The sequence below is a fragment of the Phyllostomus discolor genome, chromosome 5, assembly GCF_004126475.2.
Source record: "Phyllostomus discolor isolate MPI-MPIP mPhyDis1 chromosome 5, mPhyDis1.pri.v3, whole genome shotgun sequence".
In the NCBI taxonomy this organism is placed as follows: Eukaryota; Metazoa; Chordata; class Mammalia; order Chiroptera; family Phyllostomidae; genus Phyllostomus; species Phyllostomus discolor.
In genome coordinates, this window is record NC_040907.2 from 55209498 (window position 1) to 55237078 (window position 27581).

The following is a 27581-nucleotide window of genomic DNA, read 5'->3' on the forward strand; positions in this document are numbered from 1 at the left end:
GCAGGTATAATTAAAAACCTGCTTACAGACTTGCTACTGAAAGTATAAATTACTACAATTATTCAGAAAAACAATTTATCAGTATGTATAAAAAGTCTTCAGTTATCCCCTTTGATATATTAATTTTACCTCTCCAAATAACATAGGTAGTTTGTGAAATCAAGAAAGTCATATTGAAAAAGACATTCTTTGAAGTGTTTACACCCAAATTTGAACATAAAATTGAGGAATGATTAAGTAAATCACACTAAGTGAAGAGTCATTAAAAATATATTAACATGGAGATTTAACATTGGAAATGCTTATATTTAATTTAAGGAAAGAAGTATTACATAATTGTATATTAGAAATAAGCTCAATGATGTAAAAATAAACATAAGCAACATTTAAAATATGTTTACATGTCTTTCCTCTGAATATAATTTTATTCTTTCTAATTCTCTTCATGTTCTAAGATTTTACAAAGAATGAGTATAAATTTTACATTTGGCAAAATTAGATACTAATTCTGCCCAACCCATGAAGCAGACTGTTAAGTTACACTGCATATGATTTCACTTCACCAAATCTATAAATGGAACTGAATTGGAGCAAACTCGGGAAGAGAGGTAGTGGTGAGGGTCATACCTCAAGCCTTTAAGATATAGACAGATGCCTATGACATCACAATCTGGAAAACAGGGAGGAGCCATGCCCTGGAACTTGAGCTCCCACTGGTACAGAGTAATTTTTTTTTAAGAATAAAAAGAGCTTCATGTGTTGTTCACAAAGTATTTTTAATGTGAAGCGGCTGAAGAGAGCATGGAATCTGGAACAAGAGACTACAGCAACCACTAGTTACATTTAATTCTTTTGATAAAAACTCATTACGTACACATACCAAAACATATCAGTAACACTCATACATACTTTGCATCATTGTTAGGGAGGGTCAAAAAAGTCTGTACATACCATGATGTCTGATACAAAATGCAATTTCTTAAAAATAGTTATAGGCTTGGTTTCCAAGGGAGTATAGAAATCACTGGTTGCAGAATGGAAAAATAATCAGCAATCAGTAATCTACAATGAAGTTCCAAGAATCATAATGTAGTATCAGGGAGTTTGAGATGAGCAGTGTTCAGAAACACAAATAGGCAGGCAGCACTAGGGAGTTCAGTCAATGAGTGGTATTAGATAAAAAGATGGATGTGAAGTCTCTGACAGAGTTTAGAAAATAATACCTACCTTATACATATTAAAAATTAAAAGTCTAACATTCTTGTAGTAGTCATGGAATTTAAGCTTAAAAATAATCTGCATTGCCCAGTTACTGGAAGTACAAAGTTCAGTGGCACACCGTGTCTTACTATGTATCATGTAAGCTCGTTAGCCGTAACTCTCAACGGCATTGTACAGTTTGGTCCAAACTGTCTCTCTGTCTTTACTTTCTATAACATCATGTGCCTACCCTCTACTTCAGCCACATACCCTAAATAACTTGCTATTTTCATGCTCCTTTGTATGTTTCTTTGTTCCTGTACATAGTCCTTGTTGAATGAACAACAAAAGGAATGAATTTATAAAGATAAACTTACAGTGTCAAATTATGGAATGTTTGGCTTAAATTTTTCAAAAAAGCACGGAGTTCTTTGTGAATCTCTCCTGATGATGTCCAGATTGATTTTTGATGATTGTGGCCTGTTCATGTGTTTCTTAAAATGAATATGCGAATTGCAGAATGACATGACCATTTGGTTTGCAGCGGCTGCCGCAGCTGACATGGCTTACCATCACATCAGACCGCCCATTGGCTATTCTATTCCGAAGCCCATATCATCTCTGCTGATGCGAGGGTGGAATGCATGTCCTGAAGTGAGTCATTTTTATTTCCTCTTAGAAAATGTGTTATGGTCAAAATCTGTCACAAATAGTGTCACACCAGAGTCTTCTTTTAGTGTGTATATTAAGACTGTCAAGGCGGGAAGACTGATTTGCCTTCTGCTCTTTCATTTCTAATTGCCTCAAGAAGTCTGAGTATCTCATATTTCTTTGCTGCTGCTCTCTGATTTTGAAATGTTTCTCACAACTGATTAGTAAAAGAAAAACCAGGGTATGACAGATGACTCACACTCTCCTCTCAGCTGCAATTTTATTAACTATGCTTCAGCCATATTTAGTCATTTTCTAAAGAAAGAAATTTGGCCCAAGATGATGGGTTTGTGAGGGCTTTTCACCATGAGGCAGGCCTCCAGGCAAAGGCCCCGTGACAGGTGGTCTTCAGTAGCACTGGCTTCGGCAGGAGGCCGGAGACCTGGTCCTAGTCCTTCTCTAACTCTGAGTGGCTGTGACAAAGTGGTGAGGAGCATAGATTTAGAGCCCAAATGAAGGGGTTGATATTATGGAAGGAATAAGTAAAGTATAGTATGTAAACAGTGGGAAAGGACATTTTAAAATATGATCATACGTCTAAGAGAGTAAAAGGAAATAGTCACATAATCCCAGGATGAAATCCCAGACCATCTGTGTACAGAAAAGAATTCTTCTTATTTGTACCAGACTGATGTCTACTTTGTCTTCAATGATTGACAAAGGAGGAGATTCCACAACTTCTTTCCTGGGAGCACAGTTTAGCACAGTGTCTAAGAGTCCCCCTGCCACTATGTTTTGCTGTCTATTGAAATCCTTGTGTCTTGACGTCAGTCCACATTGATTCTTTTGCTCTGAGCAGAGGGACTTAGTTCACATTCTTCACACTGGAGATACTTGTACAAAAAAGGCCTAATAGCCCTTATTCACCCAAACCATCCTGGCTATTGCTGTTCTCTTTTCATAGGTCCTTGTCTCTGATCCTTCCCAGGCACTTTATCTCTCTTTGACAAAGAAAGGAGCAGATACAGGGAGGCTATTGTTATCTCAGAAAGCATCTCACCAAAGGAGAAATAGAATAAGCCATGGTCCAGATGTTTGGAAGAAGAAAGCAACTTACCTATTTTCAAAAGCAAAACCCAGACCAAGTCAATACCCAATCCCACAAGTGTACAGGAAACTCTTACGAAGAAAAGGGAAGATTATGATGGGACATGGATTGAATATCTCAAAAGAAATAACCTCTACTCCTGCCCACTTAATCTGAGAGATTACATATTTTTGTGTAGAATCTCTCTCACTATCAGAATGTTAGCTGTATAAAAACTGGGACTTTTTATGTGTTCATTTTATTTTATACCTAGTCAGTGCTCCAAAATATTTATTGAGTAAAGGAATAAATGTCATTACTGCTTTTTTGTAATCAGTGTCTCCAATCATTTATCTGGATTTTGTTGCCCAGAAAAACTTGTTTTAAAAATTACATGACTGAAATAGTTCAGGATAAGCTTTCCTTGCCTTTCCAATGAACCTCGGACATGTTTTGCAGGAATAAGAGTGCCAAGTATCTAATCCAGAATTTCCTTCTCTCAGTGGGATGTGAGCTATTACAAGGAATAGCATAAAATGACAATCCAGGGAATCCCTCTTGCTTTTGTGAACTGACTTTTCATGATTATAGATAAAGGACATAAGGAAGTTTTAACTTGGTGATAAAAAAGCAAGTCATTGGAAGCTTCTAAAAGTATTTTGGGGGCTAGAATGGATGCCTTAAGTAACAAATAGGGAAATGACAAAGAGAACCAGAATAGGGCCAAAAGAGGGTATATTAAAATATACATTTTAATACTATATTTTTAATATAGTACATATTAATATTTAATATTTTATATATATTTTTTACTAACGGGCCAAAATCAAGTACTTAGTGGAAAGCTTTTACTGCTCAGCGGTGAAGACTCTCAGCATAGATCTGGCTCCGGGGATGAGGTTCAGGGAACAGAATGGGGAGATAGCAGGGTAGGAAAGCAAAGTCTGTGGTTAGCAACATCTGGCCTTGTCAGTCAGGTGGACCCTGGCTTGGTTGTGGTATCCATCTCTGCATTATGAAAATGAGCTGCTTCTTTATGTGACATGCCTCGGTCATCACTACATGGCCCAGTAAGGTCTTTACCATATCAGTAGGCTGAGTGATGAGGAAAAAGGGAATAATGGGCTGGTTTTCATTATTTCCTTCAATAGGAAATACTACATACAGCCCCAGGAATAGGTGCTGGGGTTCCTTGGACATATTCTCTCAGTGGAACTTAAGTTCTAGTGTCAAATGGAGATTAACTGGAAAAACACATCAATGGTTTTATAACTACAAGCTAAACTGAAGAAAAACCAGATTAGATGAAAATGCATACTAAAGAATACTTGCAAGTGGGGCACACAGAGCTCATGTGGGTCAGGTAAGGCTTCCTGGACGAGATGACACCCGGACTGAGACCATGAGCACAAACAGGAGTTTGCTGAAGGAAGGTGGTTGGTGAGAGAGAGAAAATCTCCAAAAAGAGAACATACGCAGATTTGTTGTGAGAATATACAAGGGAAAGATTTAGTTATTGAAACACTGTAGCCACTGAGGGATTAAATCTTTATACCAGGCATCATTTGAATCATTTAGATCTAAGACACTAACATCATGTTGTCCTGGTCATTATTTTTCAGATTATCAATTTCACTACTCGCTTCTTCTTTCATGTCTGTTTTTGCCACACTTGTTGAATTTGAAGCACATTACTGTTTCCTGTGTGTGTCATCTTAGTCAAGACCCATAAAGATAAAACTTAATCAAAACTCATAAAGGTAAAAGAAGACAATGAGAATACCAGCCTATTGGAGACGGAAAATGCATATTGAAAAGCAGGAAAAGGTGGGAGAAAGTCCTCATAGTTCAATGGGATCAGATTTTGGAAAGCCTTGGAAACCAGAATAGGAAATTTGGACATGAAATTATGGGCAATTCTTTTTCTGTCTCTAAACAAGTGAAGAAATATGATAAAAGTAATTTTTTTAAGAAAATTCATCTGAGTTTGGTGTGAAGGATTTATTCACTTGAACAAGTATATGTAGTTCCACAGGGAGGCAGGCACTGAATTTTCTCCTGGTATGCATTGGAATAGCTAAGCATTGTTTCTTAATGTGTGGGCTGCATATACATGCTCCAGATGACCCTGGAATATTTGTTAAAAACAAGATTCGGGGGCCTGTGTTCTAAATCTACTACATCAAAATCTTTGGGATGGAGCAGGAACTTTTCATTTGAACATGCACCCCAGGAAATTTGTGCCAGATAAACACACAGAACTAGTGGGCTGAATGAAAGCAAAAGGCACTGAAGACAGAGCATCCAGCTGGGCTGTTAGTAATCCAGTTGATTACAACACAAAGACTACAATGGTTACCATGGGGATTCAGAACCAGGGTAAACCTGGGAACTACTTCAAAGGAAACAGAACATCATAAGGTGGAGAAAGACTGGATTTAGGAAATGGAAGAGAGAAAAGAGTCCTGGAGCACTGTCATCCCTGACTCCTGAGAGGCGGCCAGTGACCGGAGCACTCATTAGGCCGGTAGATATCGGGGTCGTTGTTGGCAGTGAGAGGAGAACAAAACGAAGGGCTCTGCATTAAGGTGAAGGTGCTTAAAGAATAAGAACAGGAAAGAAAGAGAGGTAACGAGAAAAAAGTAACCTGGTCTATAGAACTGAGGGAGCTGTCAATTAGAATCAAGTTATTGTGCGAGTCATTATAGAGGCTCTTCTCACCTTAAAGGTGCTTAACAAAGGAAGTGGGAACAGGGAGGTAGACAGATGGCATGGGATTTAAGCTCAAGAGAGAGTCTGCACAAAAATAGAGGGGAGAGGAGTTGAAATTATAACTAAGAAAATTTTGAATCCTGGCAGCAAAGAGGAAGAAGAGAGGTAATAAGGTTAGAGACTTTCAAAAGAAAATTGTCGGTTGCTGGCCATTTTGAATAAGAAAGAAGATAAGTGGAGCATGTAAGCATTATTTATTGTTCTAATGGTCTTCTAAGATTTATAATATTGCTAAATGTAGATATATAGATACAGATACCTGGACAGATACAGAGAGAGGTGAAAGGAAGTTAGTCATCTTTGCAACCTTCTTTTCCCCCCACTAGAAAATATAAAGGTATGTTTCCACAGTTTACTGACATATTAACAAAATTGTTTGTGTATACTGTCTGGCAGATAAGTGTGGCATTGAATGAGAGATGTTTATTCTACAATTACTTGTAAATCTGATGCTTACAAGCACATTTAATTTCTGCACACAGGAAGGAATGCTAACACCAAACAATAGTGGAATGCTCAACTCAAGAAATCAAACCTTGAAATCTTACATGTTAATGCGTTATTTAGTTTTCAGAATCTGAAGTTAATAAAAATTGGCAATAAAACAACAAAGCTCCTTAAAATTCCTTTTGTTCAGGATCCATTGTGTTGATCTTGAAGATCCATTTGTTCTAAAATGATTGAAGCTGAGATCTCCACCTAGTGGATTTATAGGATTTTACAGGTTTTACAGAAATCCTCCATTTTTTTCCTCTTAGAAAATTAACAGGTTTAAAAGACTTCTACTTAAAACCAAGCATAATTGTCAACCAAACATTCTGAAATGGTTGAAATATACCAATATGCATATCGCTAGACTACAGTTAACAAGCAAAGCTCAATTTTTATTTATATACCATAATTAGGAAAGCAGATCAGGCACAAATATGAATATATAATCATCTGTGTGGAAAGCAATATTGTAATACCACTAATTGAGATGTGTATAGTAATTTCCATAAAATAAACATCAAGTGTAAATCTGCTCGAGTACTTTTTTCTTCTTCAATCTTTCATTTACTTAAAGCTTTTTTTTTTAATTGACTCTTTTCCAGGACTAGGTAAAATTTTTCTTTCCCATTTCCCCATTCCTTAGGGAAGAAAACTCATTCATGTCAAAGATATCTTGTGACTCCATCTTTGATTTTTGCTTTATATTCAAACGTGTACTTTTATTTCACTGATAACAAAGAGTTGCTATGGATTTTTTCTCCCAAATAATGCATTTGAAATGCATGCAAAAGCTAAGGGGGTTTGTGTGTTCTTTTGAAGAAAGCTAAAGTAGAAAATGATTATTATTTGAGTTATTTTGTTCACTTTGTTCTGCCTCCAAAGGTGATATATTAGCATATTCAGACAATGGTGGATGCAGTGTATGCTTTAGAGCAGAGTTTTCAGCTTCATTTATTCTTCTAGGAATTAGAGGCACCTCCTTTTCTGCCTCAAAACTAAATGCCTTTTACCTCTGGTAGTGGGGGGAGTGCTTCAAGTGTCTCCGATGCCATTGCGCCTTCTTTATGTGCACTGCTATCTTGATCTGGCTGAGTATTTAGAGCCTCTCTCAAATCATGCATATTACTGTTTATTTGAAGATCTATTTCACTAGAAGGTTGTCTATTTTCAGTTTCCTGACAACTTATAACACTCAAATCCTCAGCTGTAATTGTGGCCTCAACAGTACTTGAACCGTGTGATGTGAGATTTTTACTTTTTCCATTTTCCCAAGTTTGCTGCTTTCCTTTTGTCGTACCTTTTAAGGTCATCTGTCTGGTCTGCATTAACATACTAGCATTTGCCTTGCTCTTATCAGGCATTTTTTCCTCCTCTTTTCTTACTATTTTTATCTCTAGTGCTTGGGTGCCTTCATCTCTAGGCAATGCATTCGTGCTGTCAGTTTCTTTTTCGCTACTGTTGGTTAGACGTGAGATGGCTTGAGTACTAAGAGAAGTACTGATATCCTTGGGAAGTTCCATCCTATTTTGGGATGCAATAGAATTCACCTTCGTAAATGCTAGGTTGCCCTTGGGTTGTGTTTGGGGAATAAGAGAGGAATCACATGTTTCTGTCTTAGAAAGTTTTTTCTCTACATTTGTTCCCTCATCTGTAATACAATTTTTTGTAATCTGATGTGATATTTTGGGTTCTGTCACTAATATTTTTTCTTCATTTCCAAGTTCTTCATGACCCGAATTTTGCATTTCATGCTGCAACGTTTGATTTTGATCTACAGTATGTTCCTTGTAGGTGTCAGTCTTGTGGTTGCCGACAGGTTGGGTTGGATTTTCCAGGGACAAAGAAAACTGGGTTAGCACACTGGTCTCAGATTTGTCCTGCTCGGTGTGCTCAGTGGGCTGTGTTTCCTCTTGGTCAGTAGTCCTCCTGGAATGGCAGGATGCTAAAACATCACTGCCTATATTTTTCTGAGAACCTGGTGAAGAACTGGAACCTACCAAGGTCAGGTGAGTTGCACCTTCCATTTGTTCAGTCGAGAATGGAGTGTGTGAGTGCTTGTGTTCAGCTTCAGGGGCTATGAGGCCAGGCAGTGTTGCTTGGCTTCCATCAGAAATGAGGCCAGGAGGGTGACAATTGCCTTCCAGGAAGCTCTGGTTGACTACAGGTATGTTGTTAGCTGTGAGCAGAGGAGCCTTTTTAGTGTGTTTTTTGTAATATGGGGTCTCATTTGGGGCATGTTTGAGAGGCAATCTCTTTGAAGTGAGTGCAGCATAGTTGTTACTCTCTGGTTGGTGGGGAAAAACTGCAGATGACAGAAGGTTTATTTTGGCTTCTTTCTTAGAAGCTCTGGATAATTTATTAGGAGGTAACAATACTTGCTCACATTTTGTAGGGAGGTCTGGCAAGGATTTTTCTGGGTGGACTCTGGCTTTTCTAAAAGGGTGTAAATTTAATTTTATCTTTAAATTTTGCTTTCTGATTTTCCCTCTGAGATCAGATTGATCGATCCCTTTTTCTTTCAGAATCTGTGTACCAGTAAGCCATTTTCCTCCTTTGCTTCTCTCTCGCACACTGCTACCTTTTTTGAGATTCAAGGTGGTCAGACGCTCACTTTGAATTCTTTGCTGTTTTGAATGGGTTGATGTTTTGGGTGACATCTCCAGCCTATTTTTTTCAACTAAACCAGGATCATGGAAGTTAACACTCCTAGGGGAATATGTTTTCTTGATATTTGTTGATAACCCCGATAACTCCGTATTGCCCTCACTCATAAGAAATTTTTCTATTGCACTATAAATTTGGATTTGCTCATTCTTAGACTTTGAATGTTCTCGACTATGTGGCTTCTTTTCTTTCACATAATCTTTAAATTGGTCATAGGGCACATACTTACAGATAAGAGATTTTTTTGGCTGGAAATACTGGGGCCTGCTCTGTTTTAACAGTTCACAAGGATCATAGTATTTTGATCCATATTTTTGTAAGGTCTTTTGTACATAGTGTTCTTCAGGCTCATAAGGCTTGGATGATGAGCTGGTAATAAAATGCTGCTGCCTGTGAGGTTGTAAGCCATTGTCTTCTTTTTCTATTGGAAGCTGCCATGATTCATTTGTTAAATGCTTTTCAAGACTATCTCTTGCCAAAGCTGAAGCTCCTGTTGCATATCTTCTACTAAATGTGTCACTGCTGATATCTGTGGAACAATAAATGCAGAAATTTAACACTGAGCAGAGTTTTATTACCCCAACCAAACAGATGCTTAGAAACCTTACCAAAGGGGTAAAACTGATTCTTCTAATTATAGCAATTCTTGAATATTTTCTAATTTTTCATCAAACCCACAAAGGACATTTGGCAATTTGTTGTGTTTGCAATGACACTCTCTGGGGCCACATTTTAATCAGTTGGGATGCTAACTTAAAGTTGTGGAATTGGAAATAAAAACGTTCAGAGTTGTATATCTTTTGAATAGTTGTTTGTTGATTAAGTAGCTTTAAATATGAATAACACTTAAATCTTTTTCAAATAACCAGTGATTTTTTTTCTGCATTCATTTCTCACTTGGAACTGAATACTAGAAAGGATATAATAAAATATCAAATAGTGTTCAAGTTTCAACAATAAAAGAAAAATGCACATAATAATCTTGGATCCATAAAAGCAGAGATCATACCTGTTTTATGTCCCAACACTGATCACAGCATTCATTAAACAGTTGTCAAATGAATATGTATTTTAGTATATGGCCTGTTCTGAGTTACAGAAATCTCTGTCCGGAATTTTTAAATGGTGCAGGTTAATGATACATGTTAAAAAATATTAATGACAAAAACATAAACTAAGAGCCAGGCATTGTGCTAAATATTGTACATTCATCATCTCATTTAATAACAACAAGAATCCTGATCTATTGGACAAGTCCTATTATTCTATCACTTTTACAAATTAAAAAAAAAAAAAGCTTAGAGAGGTTGAATGTTTCCCCCCAGTCATGCCTGCTAATTGACATGGGCAGAACTTGACCCCAGTCTGTCTGAGGTTAAATCCTATCTTCTTAACCACAGTGCGTATTATGTTTAAAATCACATCTTATTAGTGAGCTTTCTCAATATTGTGGATTTGTTTGTTTTACCCAGAAAAAGGAAGAATTATTTTTGCTCAAAAGGAAGAGGTAAACTAAGCCTCAGAATAGCATCTAATATTATCTAAGACCTGCCTTCGACTTTCTGGGTGACCTTGGAGAAGCCACTTACTCTCTGGATATCAGAAGATTAGACTAGATGGAAACTTTATGTGGATATAACTTTATGTGGGTATCAAATTTATGTGGGTATAAAATTATTCTGGGGAAAGAATATGTAGCCTTTATCAGACTCTAACAGAGTTCTGTGCCTCAGAGATAAATATGAAGAACTATATGACGAGATCATGGCTAAAGTCTCCTCTGCCCCTGAAACACTGACTCTGTGCTTCCAGTTGGAAGGCCCTGCCAGAGTGAGAGTGCCCTTATTCATGGTGGTTCGGGAGCGGATGTGGCCTTGGTTGATTTCTCCTCAAATACCTGTCCTCTCCAGCTATAGTACGATGCCTGGCATGTAGCAGGATTTCAAATGTTTCTTAAAAGTCTATCCATTTGATCAACCAGTGTTCTCTGTATGAGACAAGGGGCTGGGTTTTAAATGGTCAAGAGATCATATTCCCTTCAATGTGGGATTTTCCCACAGAGAAGTTAAGGCACTGGACAAAGCTAAAATGAAGCATGTTTGTGTTGAAAGGCTAAGAACTAATTTTTTTTGTAAACTAAATCAATCTGATCTGTTTTTTATGGCTGATGTTTATTTCCTTGGTCATTCCTCTTTTGAGTCAAATTAGCAATCCCCAGAAACTGGTAAAAACTAGAGGCTGGGAAGGCAATAGAATAAATTCACATCCTGCCTTATTCTGCATGTGAAATAACATACAGTTTTATTCTTTTCCAATGGCCCCCAAATTCATCCTTAGGGCTGGATCCCCATGGTAAGCATGCCTTGGTGCAGTACCTCTGTCATTCACATTCTGAAAGAAAGCTCTGCTTGTTGTAATCCAATTCAAATAAATGACAGGAACCTCTTTACAGAGCAGCTGTCAAAGTTTTCACTGCTGAGCCTGAAAGCATCGCCTTACTATCCAGGAAGAAAAAGGAAGACATTTAATTCATTGCCTCCACCTAAATATTGACATCGCCCATGTACAGTGGGTAGGTGTCATGGCCAGATTCACTTGGCTCCCGACATGGGACAATGAATTAAGTCCTGACTTTCCCTGGACTGGGAAGTTATCATCCCTGACAGCTCAGCAAGCAAAGTATGTGTCTTGACATCATTCCTGAAATGAATCACTAGCATTAGAAGGCCCATTCTTCTAACATGTCATGCTCTGGGAAGGTTGCTTACTGCAGAATTGGCATTAGAGCTAGAAGGATGTTAGAATGGAAGCCGATACTCAGGCTCCCATAAATCTTAACAGCACTATTGCTATTTAAAAGGGTTCTTCTATTTTTTAACATTGTTAGGTGTTGGAACACAAAATTCACTTTACAACAGGACATACTCTCAGCTTCTGAAGGTGGGGAATCTCCATCTATACCTTGACCCCAAAATACATGCATGCACACTCACAATGTTTTTAGAAAAGGAATAGACTGGTGCTATAATGATTTTTATTCTCCTGTTGAAGAAATTAAAAGAGGCTACCTACTTCAGAGGAATTTAAACAGAGTGAGATTTTCTAAAACAAGACCACTCACCTATTGTTCTTGTTACATGCTGTGGCAGAGTTTGAGGTTGGACTTCCCCAGGCTCAAGATTCCTTAGATTTTCAACTGTCTTTGGACAGTATCTTGTGAGTAAGCCCGCTTCATTAAAAGCTGCCATATTCCCAGGAGGGGCTGAACATCCCGACTGCAGCAATCTGCCACCAAGGCAGATACAAGTGCCATCTGCTTCATGGTCCTTCCCTTTCAGGTTTCTGTGTAACCTTTCAATGGCTGTGGATTCAGAGGTCAGTGCTGCTTGGTGGCTGCTTTCCTGTAAAAATGCCATTTCCTTTCTGGACCCCACAATGGACTGGACCTTTATCTCGTTTTCCTGGGTTAAGCGGCAGTTACAGTATCCCTTAGTGTGGTGATATCTTGCCTCATGTGCACACAGGGATTCACCACAGGTTCTGCAACAAAGCTTTCCTGATGTGTGTTCATTTGCTTTGCCTTGTTGAAGTTTCCAGTTAAATACAACTAAACCCAGGCAAGTGAGACCAACAGCTCCTGTGACACACAGAAAGACCATTAAAAGCTTACATCATAGGAAGAAACATATAAGTCACCAAATGTGAAATCCACAGATATCAAGGTTAATGGCTTAAAGGGCATCGGGATGGGTGGGAGGCCTATCACCATGTGGAAAAATAGCAGTTCAGAGAGAGGCCACATTATTGACACATTCTGTGTTCTAATTTGAACCTTTTGTGTGTATCTATTAAAAATGACAAGAAAAAATACTATCTGGAATAGTCTTTAGTGGAAAAAAGTTTTTTTTTTCATGGACCAAAATTCACTCAAGATAAAATAATTCATGCATTAGAATTTTCTTCCTGCCTATGGGAAACCAGCTTAATTCCAAATTTCCTATTTCTTAATCCCATAGTCAATCCCCAAAATAGTCCACAGTTAGTATATATCTGAACTTATCATATACCACATCTCCTCCTCAAAAAGAAAAATTGATTCTACATAGTATTGTTCTATATTGAGTACCCCTAAAGATTCACCCCAAGCTCAGTATACCTCCTTGGCTTCCCATAATAAAGGCCAAACTCCTTGACATCCAAGACTTGGTGCAATCTGGCTATGACCTCTCTTTTAGCTTTGTGTTTCATTATTTTTCAGATTCAAACACTATGCTTCAGACTCTTCGATTTATTAGTCTAAAAATGCACTTCTAAGCCTTTGTGCATGCTCTTAGTGATGCTTGTAATGCCTCCTCCTATCTCTGCTAATTTGAATTTTATTTACCCTCTAAAATCTAAATCAATACCTCCAAATTTATTGATAACTCTGCTGTTTTTTTCTTAATCTTGAAAAGATCTTTCCCTTCTATGAACTTCCTCAACCATATGATTAACATCTAAGTTTGGAATGTGTGGTACTCTCATTTCCTGTTCTATGAAGGTAGAGCTTACCTTCTGAATAAAATTGCAAAGGCAGTGTTTCTCAAACCCAAGTGTGGAGTCCAACCCATTTCTTCTTTGCTGTTTCCCATCTCAGTAAATGACATCATCAACCACCTAGATGTTGAAACCGGTCTCTGAGTTACACCTCAATTCCATCAATGTCACAGTGCTTTCCTTTTTTACCTTAGCATCTAAAACAGTATGAAATTACTCTTTTCACTTACTAATTTTCTTGTTCACTGTCTGTCCTTCCCTGCTAGAATTAAGCACTATGAGAAAATGGCGATTTTCAGTTTTGTTCAAAAATGTATCTCTTATGTTCATAACTCAGGCACAGAAGAGGCACTCCAGAAATGTTTATTGAGTATTAAATAAACATAAGGGATTCTGTATATGAATTCTAATCATGAAAAATGCTGAGTGGTCTAATTTTACAAATCCCCAAAATGGTGACGGGAAGACATGGTATCAGTATTGATGAATGTAGGAACAATGTGTTCTAAGCCCAGCTCTGCCTGCAAACTTTGCAGAAGCTTGGACAGGACAGTTCCCCCAGAGAATTCAGTATGAGTGATGTCAGACGTGAATGAGGTGATGTCAACACTCTAGGTTCATTGGTTGACTGCATCATGCCTGGTTCTCTCCACTGCAGACAACTTTAATGAAAATGTGATGATATATTTTGAACTTGAAAGAAAAATGAAGGTTTCAGCCATGGTTGTTTCATTTTTTATGTTAAAAATACAGATTAAACAAAAATAATGACAGTTTCTGGTAAAATCCTCCAAACTTTGTATAGTTTACTAAATCCTGAGGTCTCGTAAATTCCCTTTAATTTATTTGACAACAATAAATCTTGGAGAGTGCTGTAACATATTGAAATAATTTAATTTCTGTTAAAGACACAACATTTTTTAAAAGCAGTACCAAAAGTTACATCAGAATATTTTTATCTCCAGGTCCTAGAGTTTGATTTATTTCAAGTGATGGCTTTGGATTTTAAGTGTTTAAAATGTATGAAAATAATAAATTTTTGGAAACAATATCTCCCTTATATGGCATAAGAAAACTCAGGATTCAAAGCTTTATTCTGACAACTTTCTTGGGCAAATTTTCTAACCTCTCTGAGTCTTATTTTCCTCCTCTGCCAAAAGGGGATAATTAACACCACCCAGGGGTTAAATGACATAATATATGTCACATGTTTAATATAGCATGTTGATATAGTAAGGCTCAAGGAATGGCTGTTGGGGTTTATGCTGATGACTGCTGCTGCTGCTGCTGTTTGGGTTTTGTATCGCCCTATTAGTACCTACAACACTCAGCTGTTAGGTAAAAAAAAATTCCCAAAAGCAAATCAGAAAGAAAATTCTTTGTATGGCCAGTGCAGGTACTAAACCAAACAACAAAGGAAAGAAAGGCCTAAATTTTCTTAAATACATGCAGCGGCCATTGAAATTGGAGTAGGCATAATCCCACTGTAAAATAAAGTTTCCCCACTAATTGGGTCTGATCGGCAAGGGGAGCATCATGGACATTAGAGCTATGCCTGTACCGTATCACCAGTCAGGTGTGGTCGTTTTTCGTTTGTGCAGAGAGCAAAAGCAGCAAATGAAGCTTGTAGGCAAACTGAACGAGCTATTAAGAAGATGGTTGAATTTTCATTGCCATGGGCACTGTTGCTATTTTTAAAAACTGTTCTGACAATCTTTCTGTAGGAAAACAGTTGGAAAAACGAAACAAAATAAAAAGCAAAATTAATGATAAATTCTCATTGAAGTATTGGAAATGTGTTCCAGCTTCATGAAAGCTTTCTATTTTTATCCATCAGGTCACAGAATAAGCGGTGTCAAGATGTCAATGTTTGGTGCCAAATAAGCACTTATCAGTTTTAAATTAACTGAATACTATTATATTATATTGAATCGTGATGTTTATCTATAGCTGAGGAAGAAAATGAAATCAGGGGCCAAATCAGAGTTCCAAGTTTTTTTGTTCCTGTCTCGAGGTAGAAATAAGTGACCACACTTTTACTTCAGAAGGAACAGAATCTTAATGGAATGGACAGAATGAACTGATGTCATAAGTCAGAGTTTTTTAGAAGAAGAATCTTTTTTAAAAACAGTATTTTAACAATTTCTCAATGAAAGATACATTATGATGATAAATTCATGCACTATAACCCAACATGTATATAATTTTATTTATAAATCATCAGAACGTATTCATGCATATTAAGCATCCTATCATTTTGACAAATCTTTGGAGTCTTTTGAATTTCTATCTCAATACTAGCACAGAGTTGTTAACTTAGCAAAATCTTTCCTGAAAACAGTTATAAAAGATACCTAGAAGATACTGAAAATTACTATTATAATATTTCCAAAACAATGTCCTACAAAACATAATTCAGTGAAATCCTCTGTGATGAAGGGGGTTTATGGTCAATAAGTTTGAGAAATGCTTTACATTATTTCTTCCTCCTAGATTCATAATGCTCATTAGCAAAGGAAAGGCAATGAGAAATTCTGCAGTAAAGAAGCCCCTTTCACTTTGTTTAATCCAACATAGCCCACATCTGTGTGAACCCCACAACATATTGCTTATATGTGAATCTGTGTTTTTTTTATGCAATATCTATTAATTATCCCCTCAAACTAGTATTCGAAGAAGCACATTTTAAAAAAACTATCTCTGCTCTATTGTTTCATTTTTTACAGTAAATTATTTCTTAGTGCATATAATTACTGACATGGCTGCACGGTTTTTGAAATGATTTATCTTTCTGAGATGATTTGAATTGACTTTCAAATGAGTTTGAAAAACTAGTGGTTTTTCCTTTGCCTAGACCTGATGCTGGTCTCCATCTCTCCTGATTATAGGTATAACTTAGAAGTTAGACATCTGATGTTCAATTAATTTCCTGGAAATCTGCTATGGAATGATTATTTATAGTACATATTCAAAACATATAATTTCATTTCTGGATGTGAGCCCCTGGCCTTCCAGCTTTGAGGAACTCTTCTCCCCGCACACATGCACATGCTCATGCACATGCACACACATGCGCTTCTCATCACCATGGTTACCGCAGGTGCAGAGAATTTCACCATGCACTGCAAGCGTAGGGGGAAACACACATTGAGGTAAATGACACAAGAAATCTCGTGCAGACTTGGTCTTCCACTAATGACACCAAGCATCACATATACCATTCATTCAGTTAGGTGTAATGGCAGCTGATGCATAATTTCAATTTTTTTAAACTACTAAAGGAAATTTAAAGGGTTGAATATTATACTCTTCTTAGTCTGTGAAGGAATGGGCCAAGTTTTTGAAAGAGACAAACAGAAATGTTAGATAGAATTCAAAGCCCCAAACAAGAGGAAACCAAGGCACAGAGAGGTCAAATGACCTCTTGCCCAAAGTCATACAGCAAGTAAGAGCAGAGCCAGGATTCAAACCTGGGCAATTCAACTGCAGAGCTCATGTGCTTCATTACTATGCTATACAACTACCGTAGAATGGGGTGCACGTGATTGTCATAATAGCACCTCCTCATGCACTTGGTAAAGATCACTGATTCTTACTGCAACACAGAGAGGCACCCTTATGTGCGTGCTTTGAAGAAAAAAAAATCCATGTCTCATAACTTTTTTAACCCCTAACTCCCAGCATCTTAATAAATGTACCATTGCTCTTCAGCATATGGACAATTGGTAAACTGTAGGCACTATTCCTTCATTACAAACAAAAATGCTGAAATCTACATAGCAATTTAACTTACTCAGGATCACAATGATAGCTACACCAGGGTTAGAGTTCTTGAATTCTGGTGCAAGGTCATTTTCTTCATGTTAGACAGCTTTTCTGCAACAGGAAATTTTTGCAACCTGTGCCGAATAGCTAACATCCTCCTCCATCTACTTACACATTCCCCTTTCCACAAGCCCTGCCACATTTTTCCAGTTGCCAAGGAAAGGCATCATTTAGCGTATGTCAAGGATATGGACAAGAGGAGGGAGAAGAGGAGGGTACACTTTTTCCTGGCATACCTGCAAAGCCCAGGACAGTCAGCAGGGCCACATCCTGCCCTGGGAGGAGGGGACTTCTGTCCTTTAGAATCAGAGTGAGGTTGGAAGCCTTGGGATCGCAGTTGGTGTCAGACAGCCGTAGCACGCTCTTTGCACCAGCCACAGCAGCGGCGGGTGGCTGACAATGTAGGGCTTTGGCATTTCTGAGCTTGTGAGCAGAGGACTTAATGTAGTTTCTTAAAAATCGGGCAAGGGGGTAGAGATCACAAGTACAGCTCCACTGGTTCTTATCTAAGCTCAGAAGGATTAAGTGCTTCAGTGGAGTAAAAACATCTGGCATTTGGGCCAACCGATTTCGGGAAAGGTCCACTTCCTGTAGCTGAGGCAGGGACCGGAAGGTGTCCTTCCCAATGTAGGAAATAAAATTGTTAGATAAATCCAGACGCCTGAGACTGTGGAGATTTGTGCCTCCAAAAGAACTGTCTGTCAGATTAGTGATCTGATTCCCATCCAGCTGGAGCCGGGTCAGGCCCCTGTTGTTTCTGAACCAGGATCCTCGCAGGGTCTGGAGGGCGTTATTGCTAAGCACCAGCACCTGCAGGCTGCGCAGCTTGCTGAAGGTGTGATCCGAGAGTGTGGAGCTGGATATCTGGTTGTGCTCCAGCAACAACGTCCGCAGCTTTGAAAGGCCATGGAGGGCATCTTCCTGCACATCCTCAATGCCATTTCTGCTCAAGGAGAGCAGGGCAAGATTAAACAGGAGAGACAGATTTGTGCTCTCTATAGAGGAAAGGGATCCATCAGTGATGATCAAAACTCTCGTGGTCACAGGGGCTGCTGTGGGGAAGAAAAGCACAGACTAGAAGCAAGATACACACAAGTGGGCCAGAAGTGAGGTGCAGAGCAGAGATAATCAATACCTTTGGAGAAATCTGATCACCTGGGTAAGAACAATAAACAAAATGAAAACAAGTCTCTGATTTCTCAGTTTAAGGGGAAGTCGGGCTCTTTATCAGAATGATGGATTTTTATATTCTTTGTTACTATGACATGTTTATTTGAGAACATAAACCCATCTGTTCCTTTACATGTCAAAGTTAATTCATTGTTTGGGATTATCATCACTGATGTATTTTTTGACGGTGGTTTTTCAGGCTGCTTCTCTGTGAGGCTGTGTACTGACCTGCCCCGGCCCTGCTGGCCCAGTACAGATTCACCTAAAAGCCCAGGCTGTGTCTGAGCTCGCTAACCAGTTTTCCATTAGCAATGCATATTTATGCTGTGCACTCAGTCATCTTTTCTCTCAAACATAAAAGTATGGGTTGGGGCCCAGAAGGGGGGCCGTGGGGTGGGGAGTGAGAAGAAGTGCTGGCTTTTGCTTTTTAGCTCCAGGCTAAGAGTTGGTGACTCAGTAAGGATCTATATTCTCTGCAGACAACCCAAGGATCTGTCAGTGGGGTTCTCATTATAGTCCGGGCCATCTCAGCCTCCTGTCTGATATCTGTTCCCTCCAATGAAGTCCATCATGTAATGACAGGTGGCACACAGGGCTTCCAACTGTTAAATCCCTTTGCCATAATCACCTCAGAGCTATCACTGCTCTGTCATTAGAAATCAAAGCGTTTTAACTCAATAAAGATATATTATAATCAGGAGTTATTGTAACACATCTTTATCATGCTAAAATTGTTTTGACTGCAAATGACAGTGTCATAAAGATAGAAGAGTCCATTGTCCCTGGGAGGTCTACAGGTGATATTAGAACAATCATCCATGAGGGAAGCAAGTCACAATTCCCTTATGAAATGCAGACTGTATCACTGAAACAAAGAGATTTTAAAAATGTAAAAGACAAAGGATTTTCACAGTGCCTTCTTTTTCAGAATTGTTCCCATCTCTGTAGCACAGGGAAGTTTAAGTCATGGTATTTTTAAAAAAATACTTATTACTGATTATTTGAACTCTATTAAGTCTGGACAGTTCAGCACTTTATTTCATCATTTTTTTAATGAGTTGAGGGAATTTTGTTTTTATGGATCCCTAGTTCTCTAGGGATTTGTCAACTTTGAGGGAACAGACTATTGTTTCTGTCAGTTACTTCCTGTGTAGGACTAGACAAACACTCCACTCACAAGTCATCCATTTCCTTTTAGTGTTCATGAGATTTAACTTCACAGTTTTGGCATTCTGTAAATCAGAAGGAAAATACAGAGGTGTCGCAATATAAATGAGCAACATTTGTTTCTTATAGACATCTGCTATCTCCAGGCAAAAAAATAATATATACACACATAGACACACACATATAGTGAAGTTAGGAATCCAACTGAGAGGGTGGAAGTGCAGTGTTTAAACGTTTTAAATACTGATTGGAAGTAGTGTACAACCAACTAGGCTTGAAGCTGTCTCTCTCCTGTCAGGGATGACAATAACAGCTACCTCTTAATTCCCATAAAATCATAGGATTTTAGAAATGAAAGAAATTATCTTCTTCCTCTTCATTTCAACTCAGCCTTATTCTAAAAAGTTTTCATTGGTAGATTTTATAGCCTGCTTATCTCTTCTTAGACATCAGGATGTAAATCACATTCTCCTCAAATTTGTTAATAAGGTGTCTTATTAAATTGTTGACTTAAGCAAGCAATATGTAATGAATACAAGCAGCGTATCTTGTTAGCATTTCTCCAGCTCATTTACCATCAATAAAAAAGCCTAGACTTTCAAAATTAGGTGCACTTTGATAATAATCTATTTTTCTGGTACATCATTTAATCTTACTAATGCTGAACAACTGCAGTGCAGGTTTCTGATTCATTGATATATTTTCCAGCCAGTGGTAGCGTTCAAATTTGTACAAAGTGTGAACAAAAATATAATTTAAGTAATCTATTTCTCTCTTTTATATAAAAAAGTGAAGCTGCATGAAATGGTAGTATTCTCCTATAATAGCAAAATGTCTCAATTACCTCTGAAAGTCTTTAGTTTTGGCTGAGACCACCAGGAACAGGAAAAGAACATAATGTTATCAGACTTAGTCACTGGGGATGTGACTAAAAATGGCTTGCTCTTGAAAAGTTTACCTCTTTAGCTGAGCCCAGAAAGCAGTCAGTGCAATGAAAGGCATGACAATGAATTTTGTAAGCACACTAAACACGGCTTTTTGAGGTTTGGTGTTATTACCTACTATATAGGTTAACTGGTGACAGAGGGTTACGTCTTTGGTGCACACCGAACATGGCGCAGGGCAAGCTGCCACCAACCGCAGCATGATGGCAAAGAGTATGAGCCATCCACCTGAAAGTAAAGTAGAAAATAATGCACATCATAGTGTGGACATTTATTATCCATCTTTTCAGTACAAAATGCTCATGAGGCATTTTGGTGATTTTTGCCTTTTAATGAGCTCCTAGGGTTCTCACAAGATGCCAGATAAATGACTATTATCCTTAATTTGTATAGAATTTAGACCAAATGGTTAAAGTGTTTGACCGTAAACTCAGAGAGCTCACATCTAGGACAAACTCATTAGTATAGATTATTAAAAGATTAAGTTACTTTGTAAAAGACTTTACAGTTTTGTGAGCTTCAGACATACCTTCTATAACTCTTTCAATGATGCAACTTAATCTGAGGTTGAGAAAAACTGAAGTTCAGAATGGTTAATAAACTATCCAAAGTTACATAGTATTAGATATTTAACCTCAAGTCTTTTAACTCTCAACCCAGAGTTCTTTCTAATGTTCAGAAGCTAGCATCTCAGGTACTGAATCTCACATAATTGCAACTGAACTATTACTTAATGGATTTGGATGCCACACTTAGAAGTGAGTACACAGAAGCATTATGGGTGATGTATAAGTACACCTGTCCACATCACACTGACTGTTCAGAAGTTATTGCCAGAATAATGGCATGACCCTGTGCTCCACTCTCCCTATTTACCTGATTTCACCCCAGGTGGCATTTTTTTGTTGTTGTTGTTTCCTTGGATGAAAAAGTCCTCAAAGGGAAATATTTTGCTGATGTGGAAAAGGTGAAACGAAAATGGCAGAAGTACTAAAAGTCATCAATCAACGAGTTTAAAAACTTCTGAACAGTGAAAAAAACATTTTGATAGGCTGTATTGCATCAAATAGAGAGTACTTTGTGACTAAAGTTTAAGCATATTAAAATAAATACACAATTTTTATAAATAACTACCATTTTGGGGGGTTCCCCCTCTCATATACATGTTTTAGGATCATTTGTTCTGTTTCTATGAAAATGCCAATGTAATTTTGATAGAGAATCCTTTGAACCTATAGATTGCTTTGGATAGTATGGACATTTTAAAACTATTAATTCTTCAAATCCATGAACATGGAATATCTTTTCATTTATTTTTGTTTTCTTCAATTTCTTTTATCAGTGTTTTAGATATAACATCATGTCATCCACAAATAGTAATAGTCATACTTCTTCCTTTCCAATTTGGATGCATTTTATTTCTTTTTCTTGTCTAATTGCTCTTTCTAGGGCTTCCAATAATATGCTGAACAAAAGTGTTAAAAATGGGCATCTTTGTCTTTTTCTGATCTTAAAGGAAAAGCTTTCTGCTTTTCACCATTGAGTGTGATGTTAGTTGTGGGTTGAGAACATACTTTTAATAGGCAACAAACAGAAGCAGCAAGGTAGTCAATTATAATAACACAAGCAAGAAATGTCAGTGGTTTAGACAAGGAACAGTCAGATTCTGAATAATTTTTTAGTACCATGATGCAACTTAGCATAGCAAATTTGAGCTCAACTAAGCTATCCTGTACAATGGAACATGCTAGGTATGCAGGAGTAACTAAACCATGTCTTACCCTCAAAGCACTTTCTAGCTAGTGATATAGACATGTAAATACTTAGCTATAACATAAGGAATAATAAAGTAAATCTATGTAAAGGTGAAAATTATTTTGTGGAGTTACTTGGACATTTGAAGAAGGACATGTCTTATGAATTGGGCCTGGAAAGAGCAGAGGATTTCCACAGGCAAAGAACAAAAGTAAGATAATTCCAGTCTAAGAAAATAGTAAGAAAAATACCTTTCATTAGACAAAATATCTAATCTCAGTTAACTTCTTTTATTTTTTAATAACTTCATTCAATCTTTTTAACTTCTCTGGGCTGCTTAGTGTCTGCACCATGTAGTTCAGAGGTCAGCCAGAGATTTAGGCAGAGTTTATAAGCAGATACTGAACTCCCTCTGTCAGATGCTCTTCTTCCAGTATCTCCCCTCATTTTTGGATGGACCCAAGATTCCTCTCCTCTGGTGTACATGCCAACAATAATCCCCCCTTGAATTTGAGCAGAACCCATGAATATGATGATGAGGTATTACTCCCATAATCATGGTTCTTTATGTGGGCCAAAAGAGGATTATCCTGGTTATATCTGGTCTACCAGATTAGCCCTGTAAAAGCAGATAATTTTTCTCCAGTTAGTCACAAAGGAAAAAGTTAGAAAAACATGCCCTTTCTGGTCAGGAAGAAGCTAATGACCTTGTTAATAAAATGTTTTTAGGGCCCATGTGGCAAGGAACTGTAGGTATCTCCTAGAAACTTTAGAGTCACTCCTGAACAATAGTTAGTAAGAGAACAGGGCCTGAGTCATAAAGCCACAAAGGAATACATTCTAATAACCAACGTGCTTGAAAGAGGTCCCTGAGCCTCAGAGGAGAATCACAGGGCTAGATGACACCCTGATTTTAGTCTGATCAGACCCTGAGCAAAGAGCTCAATTACTCTGTACTGTGAGATAATAAATGGGTATTGTTTTAAACCATAGCATTTGTGTTAATTTGTTATAAAACCATAGCTAATATGCTCTGGTTGCCATGAACTCTGTCCTCCAATTCTTCAAGAAAGCAAACCTGTAGGTATGTGTGAGAATTTTAATTTTTCCCTAAGACGCAGACGGGGTTTGCCCTCAGGATAAATGTAATAATAATAATAATGAGAAACTCATCCCATGCCCTTCCTTTCTTTCAACTGACTTTCCTCCATAATCTGCCTGTGTTTGTTCACTCTACTGTCTTGTGGTAGCTATCTTTTACATTCTGTCCAGATTTTACATTTCTTTGTGGAGAGGGTTGGTTCAGTATATATGCTATTTGTCCATTCAGATTCTGCATACATTTTTTGAAGGCAGAGTGAATATGATTTGCTGGTAGATTAAAAGTGAGAGTATAACAGGGGTATTTGGAGATCATGCCATGTTCTGGGAGCCTGCAAGGGAAAGGATGCAGTTGCCAGTTGCAGAAGGGGAGAGACCATAAATGCAAGAAATTGCACATGTGAGTTTAGATTTCAAGGGTGAATAGTGGGATAGATAAAAACATTTAGGATGTTTTTTTAAAGCCATGAGACTGAATTAAATCCTCAACAAATTCACTCTGAAAAGAGAAAACAAGACCCCCAAAATGAGCCTTGGTAAATCCAAAATTTAATAATAAAGAGAAGTGAAACTGAAAGAGGAGACTGGGAAATAGCAAATGAGAGAGAAGAAGCATAATGAGAAACTAATGATCTCAAACCCAAATAAAGGTGTTTCAAAGTGACCAAAGAATGATGATTTCTCTCTAACATTATGCCAAGTAAAATGAACATTGAGAATTAACCACTGAATTTAGCAGTGAGGAGGTAAGTCTGTGTGTCTTCAACAAAAGCAGCTTCAGCAGAGTTACAGAAGAAAGCCTGATTGGAATAGAAGGAAAATAGGAGGAGGAGAATAAGAAACTGCAAATTTAATCAAGACTTTAGAGCAATTTTGGTGAACAGAAAAACTGAGTAATAGCTTAAGGAAGAAGTGGGGTCAAGAGTTTTATTTTATTGGTGTTTATTTGTTTTTAACATGGGAAAAGGTGTGGCATGCCTGTATATTGATGGGATTAAACAATAGAAAGGGAACACCAATGATGCAAGAAGTAGAAGGGAGAATTATTGTAGAGCAATGTCCTTTCATAGATTAGCAGATATAAGGACTAGTACACAGTGAAGGAATTGGATAGAATCAAAGTTCATCTGTAGCAAAGGAATGAAGTCAGATTATATGAGTTTACATATAGATGAGTGGGTGATGTAGTAGTGGGACGTAGAGGTTTGGGAAACAGGGGAAGGTACAAAATAATCATCTGAAGTGTGAGAGAGTGAGTGAGCTAGAAATATGAAATAGGCTCCCTAGGTGGTGCTGGGGGGTCCATGCAGCATTAGAGGGTCATGATGTTAAAGTAAGACCAGTCAGGATGTATTTAATCAACACTGGGATTTTCAATACTGTACAAAATGCATGATAGGACAAAGAGTTGAGGCTGTGTAGAAGAAACTGATTGTGGTTGTCAGTGACATCTAAAGTAAGTGATGGAGAAAATGAGGTGAATGAATGACAGTGAAAAGAAGGCAGGATGGGCAAAACAACAAGGAATATTCATTAGACAGCAGATAACTAAAAGGTAGGTAGATAGGTAGGTAGGTAGATTGATAGATAGATAGATAGATAGATAGATAGATAGATAGATAGATAGATGATAGATAGAACAACATTACCAGAAATGTGGTTTTGAAGACTGAGTAATGCATACCTGGGTAGTTATTACACTATTCTTTTTTCTACTTTGGGGTATATTTGAAAATGTTCACAATGAAAACTGCTCCCTATCTGTTGTTGTTTTTAACTGGTAATGGTTTGTGTGATTAAAGATTGCTGGCATCAGGGTTCCAGAAGAAGTCAGTTAGAAAGAAAAGATGTAGAGTCCCTACACATGATCTGGGGGAAATTGAAGGACAGAGCACAAGGAAGGGCTGTAAGCATTATTAGTAGCAGGGTCTAGCAGTGACTAGGGGGCTAAGTGAGTAAGGGGAGGTAGAGAATCAGATCATTTGCATAAGAAGGGACAAAGGAATCCCGAGGTCAGACCATTGTTATGATTGTCTACATGGAAAATAAAAACACCAAGAATAATGGTAGAGAGCATGACAGTGAGCAGTGGCACTAAAACTTCAAAGAATGAGGGAGAGCAACTCATCGTAATAGCTCAAAAGCTGGTGGTTTTTAGAGGTGAAATCATTTGAAAGTAAGGAAGGCATACACCCCCATTTGCCCTATCATGTTCCCACCCAACCTAGAGGTATAAGGAATATGCCACAGAAAACAGCTTTCACTTGGGAGAACTATGGGAGGAGCAGTGTCCTCAGGGGAGGGTTAGATATTAAGGGAGAAATTGTTCTACTAAAAATCTAAATTAGTTGGTTACTGCACTTGAATGTTAAATTGGGCTATCTACCTCCTGGCAGTGAAAGTTTCATAAAAGGAGAATGGATAGGTTATGTTGTCCTTAGGATCTGACAAAGGAGGTATATAATTTTTTCAAAAGAGACCAACATTTTCCAAAATTCCAAGAACTTTTCACAGATCTATTATTATTGTATTCCCAGCAACTAGAACAAAGTATGAAATATAATCAGATTATAATGTTTGTTTAACCAAACTCATCAGACATGGGGGTTTATAATAGACAAGGTCTTTAATGGCACATTTTGAAGATAAAATGCTTATTTTAAATCCATAAAATAGGACATGGTCATGAGGTCTATTGATTCTAGATTTGCATCTGAGACAGCATTTTCAAAAGTGAGCTAATTACAAAATTAGCTTTAGCAGTTCTTTTCCTATAGACACATTGTACAGTATAAGGCATGGAGATAGTTAATAGTTTTTAGTATTTACTTTATTCTTTCATTTTGAAGAAGGAAAACCTGCCATTTAAAAATATGCAAAACTAATTAAAGATTTTTCACTATTTTATTATCTGAATGTAGTTGCAAATTCTGACTTAAAACTCTTATCAGAGGGAGACAACATCCCTCCCTGAACAGCAAATGAACATTCAATTAACACTTCAATACAAGTGTATTTTAAATAAAAATATACATATTGTTAATCTCTTTCTTTACAAATGCAAATACCCTATTTTAAAATCCTAGGAGAATTGCGTCTCTTATATTCTTTTGGGAAACAAGTCCTTTCTTTCTTTACAGGGAAGACCTGAATTTTCTGAAGTTGTTACCAAGTTAGAAGAGTGTCTCTGCAACATTGAGGTAAGAACTTTCGCTTCTGAAATGTGTTCACTGAAAAAGCCTAGACTGTCATCCAAGGATGTTGAGGAATGTAGGTTAGATGGTGCTTATGGAAAGAATGTGAGTGTGGTCCAGAATTCCATTCATATGCTACCCTGTTAATTAAGCTCCTAGGGTAGAGCAAAATTGACTGCATTGATGGGGATGAAGGCAAATCCAGAGTGAACTGGAGGCCCTTTCAAAAATAATCAGGCAGGGGCCCTGGCTGGCATAGCTCAGTGGATTGAGCACAGGCTGTGAACCTAAGTGCCGCAGGTTTGATTCCCAGTCACCGTACCTGTCTGGGTTGCAGGTCATGACCCCCAGCAACCGCACGTTGCTGTTTCTCTCTCTCTCTCCTTCTCCCTCCCTTCCCTCTCTAAAAATAAATAAATAAAATCTTTAAAAAAAATCAGGCAGGCAAATGGACACAGGCACACCCAGCTTAAAAAAATTGACTTGTATAAATTTGAAAATACAACAAATATGTTACAAGGTAATTATTTAAATCAATTTTTGTATATACATGTTCCTGTGTACAGTGAAATGTAAACTAAAATATTAAGCCATTGTTCACTTATGCTCAATGAGAAAAGGAAAAATTATCACTATAATTTTGCATAAATTAATTGGGAGGATTGCTTTTATACCACACATATGTTGCCCAAAGTGATATATGTTGGTAATCAGGTTAATGGAATTTTCTTCGCTTAATATCAAGGAGCTGTTTGCTTTAATTTTCTCTATAATTGCCTCAATTTTCTATACACCTGGTAAGGAGATAGCATTTTAAAATAAGCAAGGAAGCTAAAACATGAGCAATAATTCAAAAACAATAATATATTCCCAAATGCAAATGAGTGCCGTAGGAGAAGGGGATGAACATCACACATATAGGCTGACATATACATGTGCATATTAAGAGAAGGGGCATAAAATGTGGGGAAACAGCATCAATCTGAGACTGTATAACTAAATCTTAAAGTGGAACTAGTCAAA

At 37.6% G+C, this 27581-nt stretch overlaps 2 protein-coding genes across 2 annotated transcripts in view; one reads left to right on the forward strand and one right to left on the reverse strand.

Moving 5' to 3' along the window:
• Positions 1–27581, forward strand: part of LOC114496618 (serine/threonine-protein kinase TNNI3K) — a 279002-nt gene that overhangs the window by 194467 nt on the left and 56954 nt on the right. Inside the window, exons 21-22 of the mRNA XM_028512225.2 lie at positions 1745–1854; positions 26505–26564. Coding sequence (XP_028368026.1) covers positions 1745–1854; positions 26505–26564 — 170 coding nt within the window. The remainder of the gene's footprint in view (positions 1–1744; positions 1855–26504; positions 26565–27581) is intronic.
• LRRC53 (leucine rich repeat containing 53) lies at positions 6060–20727 on the reverse strand. Its single transcript, XM_036026292.1, is given in 5 exon segments — positions 6060–7199; positions 7201–9395; positions 11988–12503; positions 17464–18279; positions 20627–20727. Coding segments are annotated over 5 exon segments (3753 nt in total). The 5' UTR covers positions 20679–20727; the 3' UTR covers positions 6060–7025.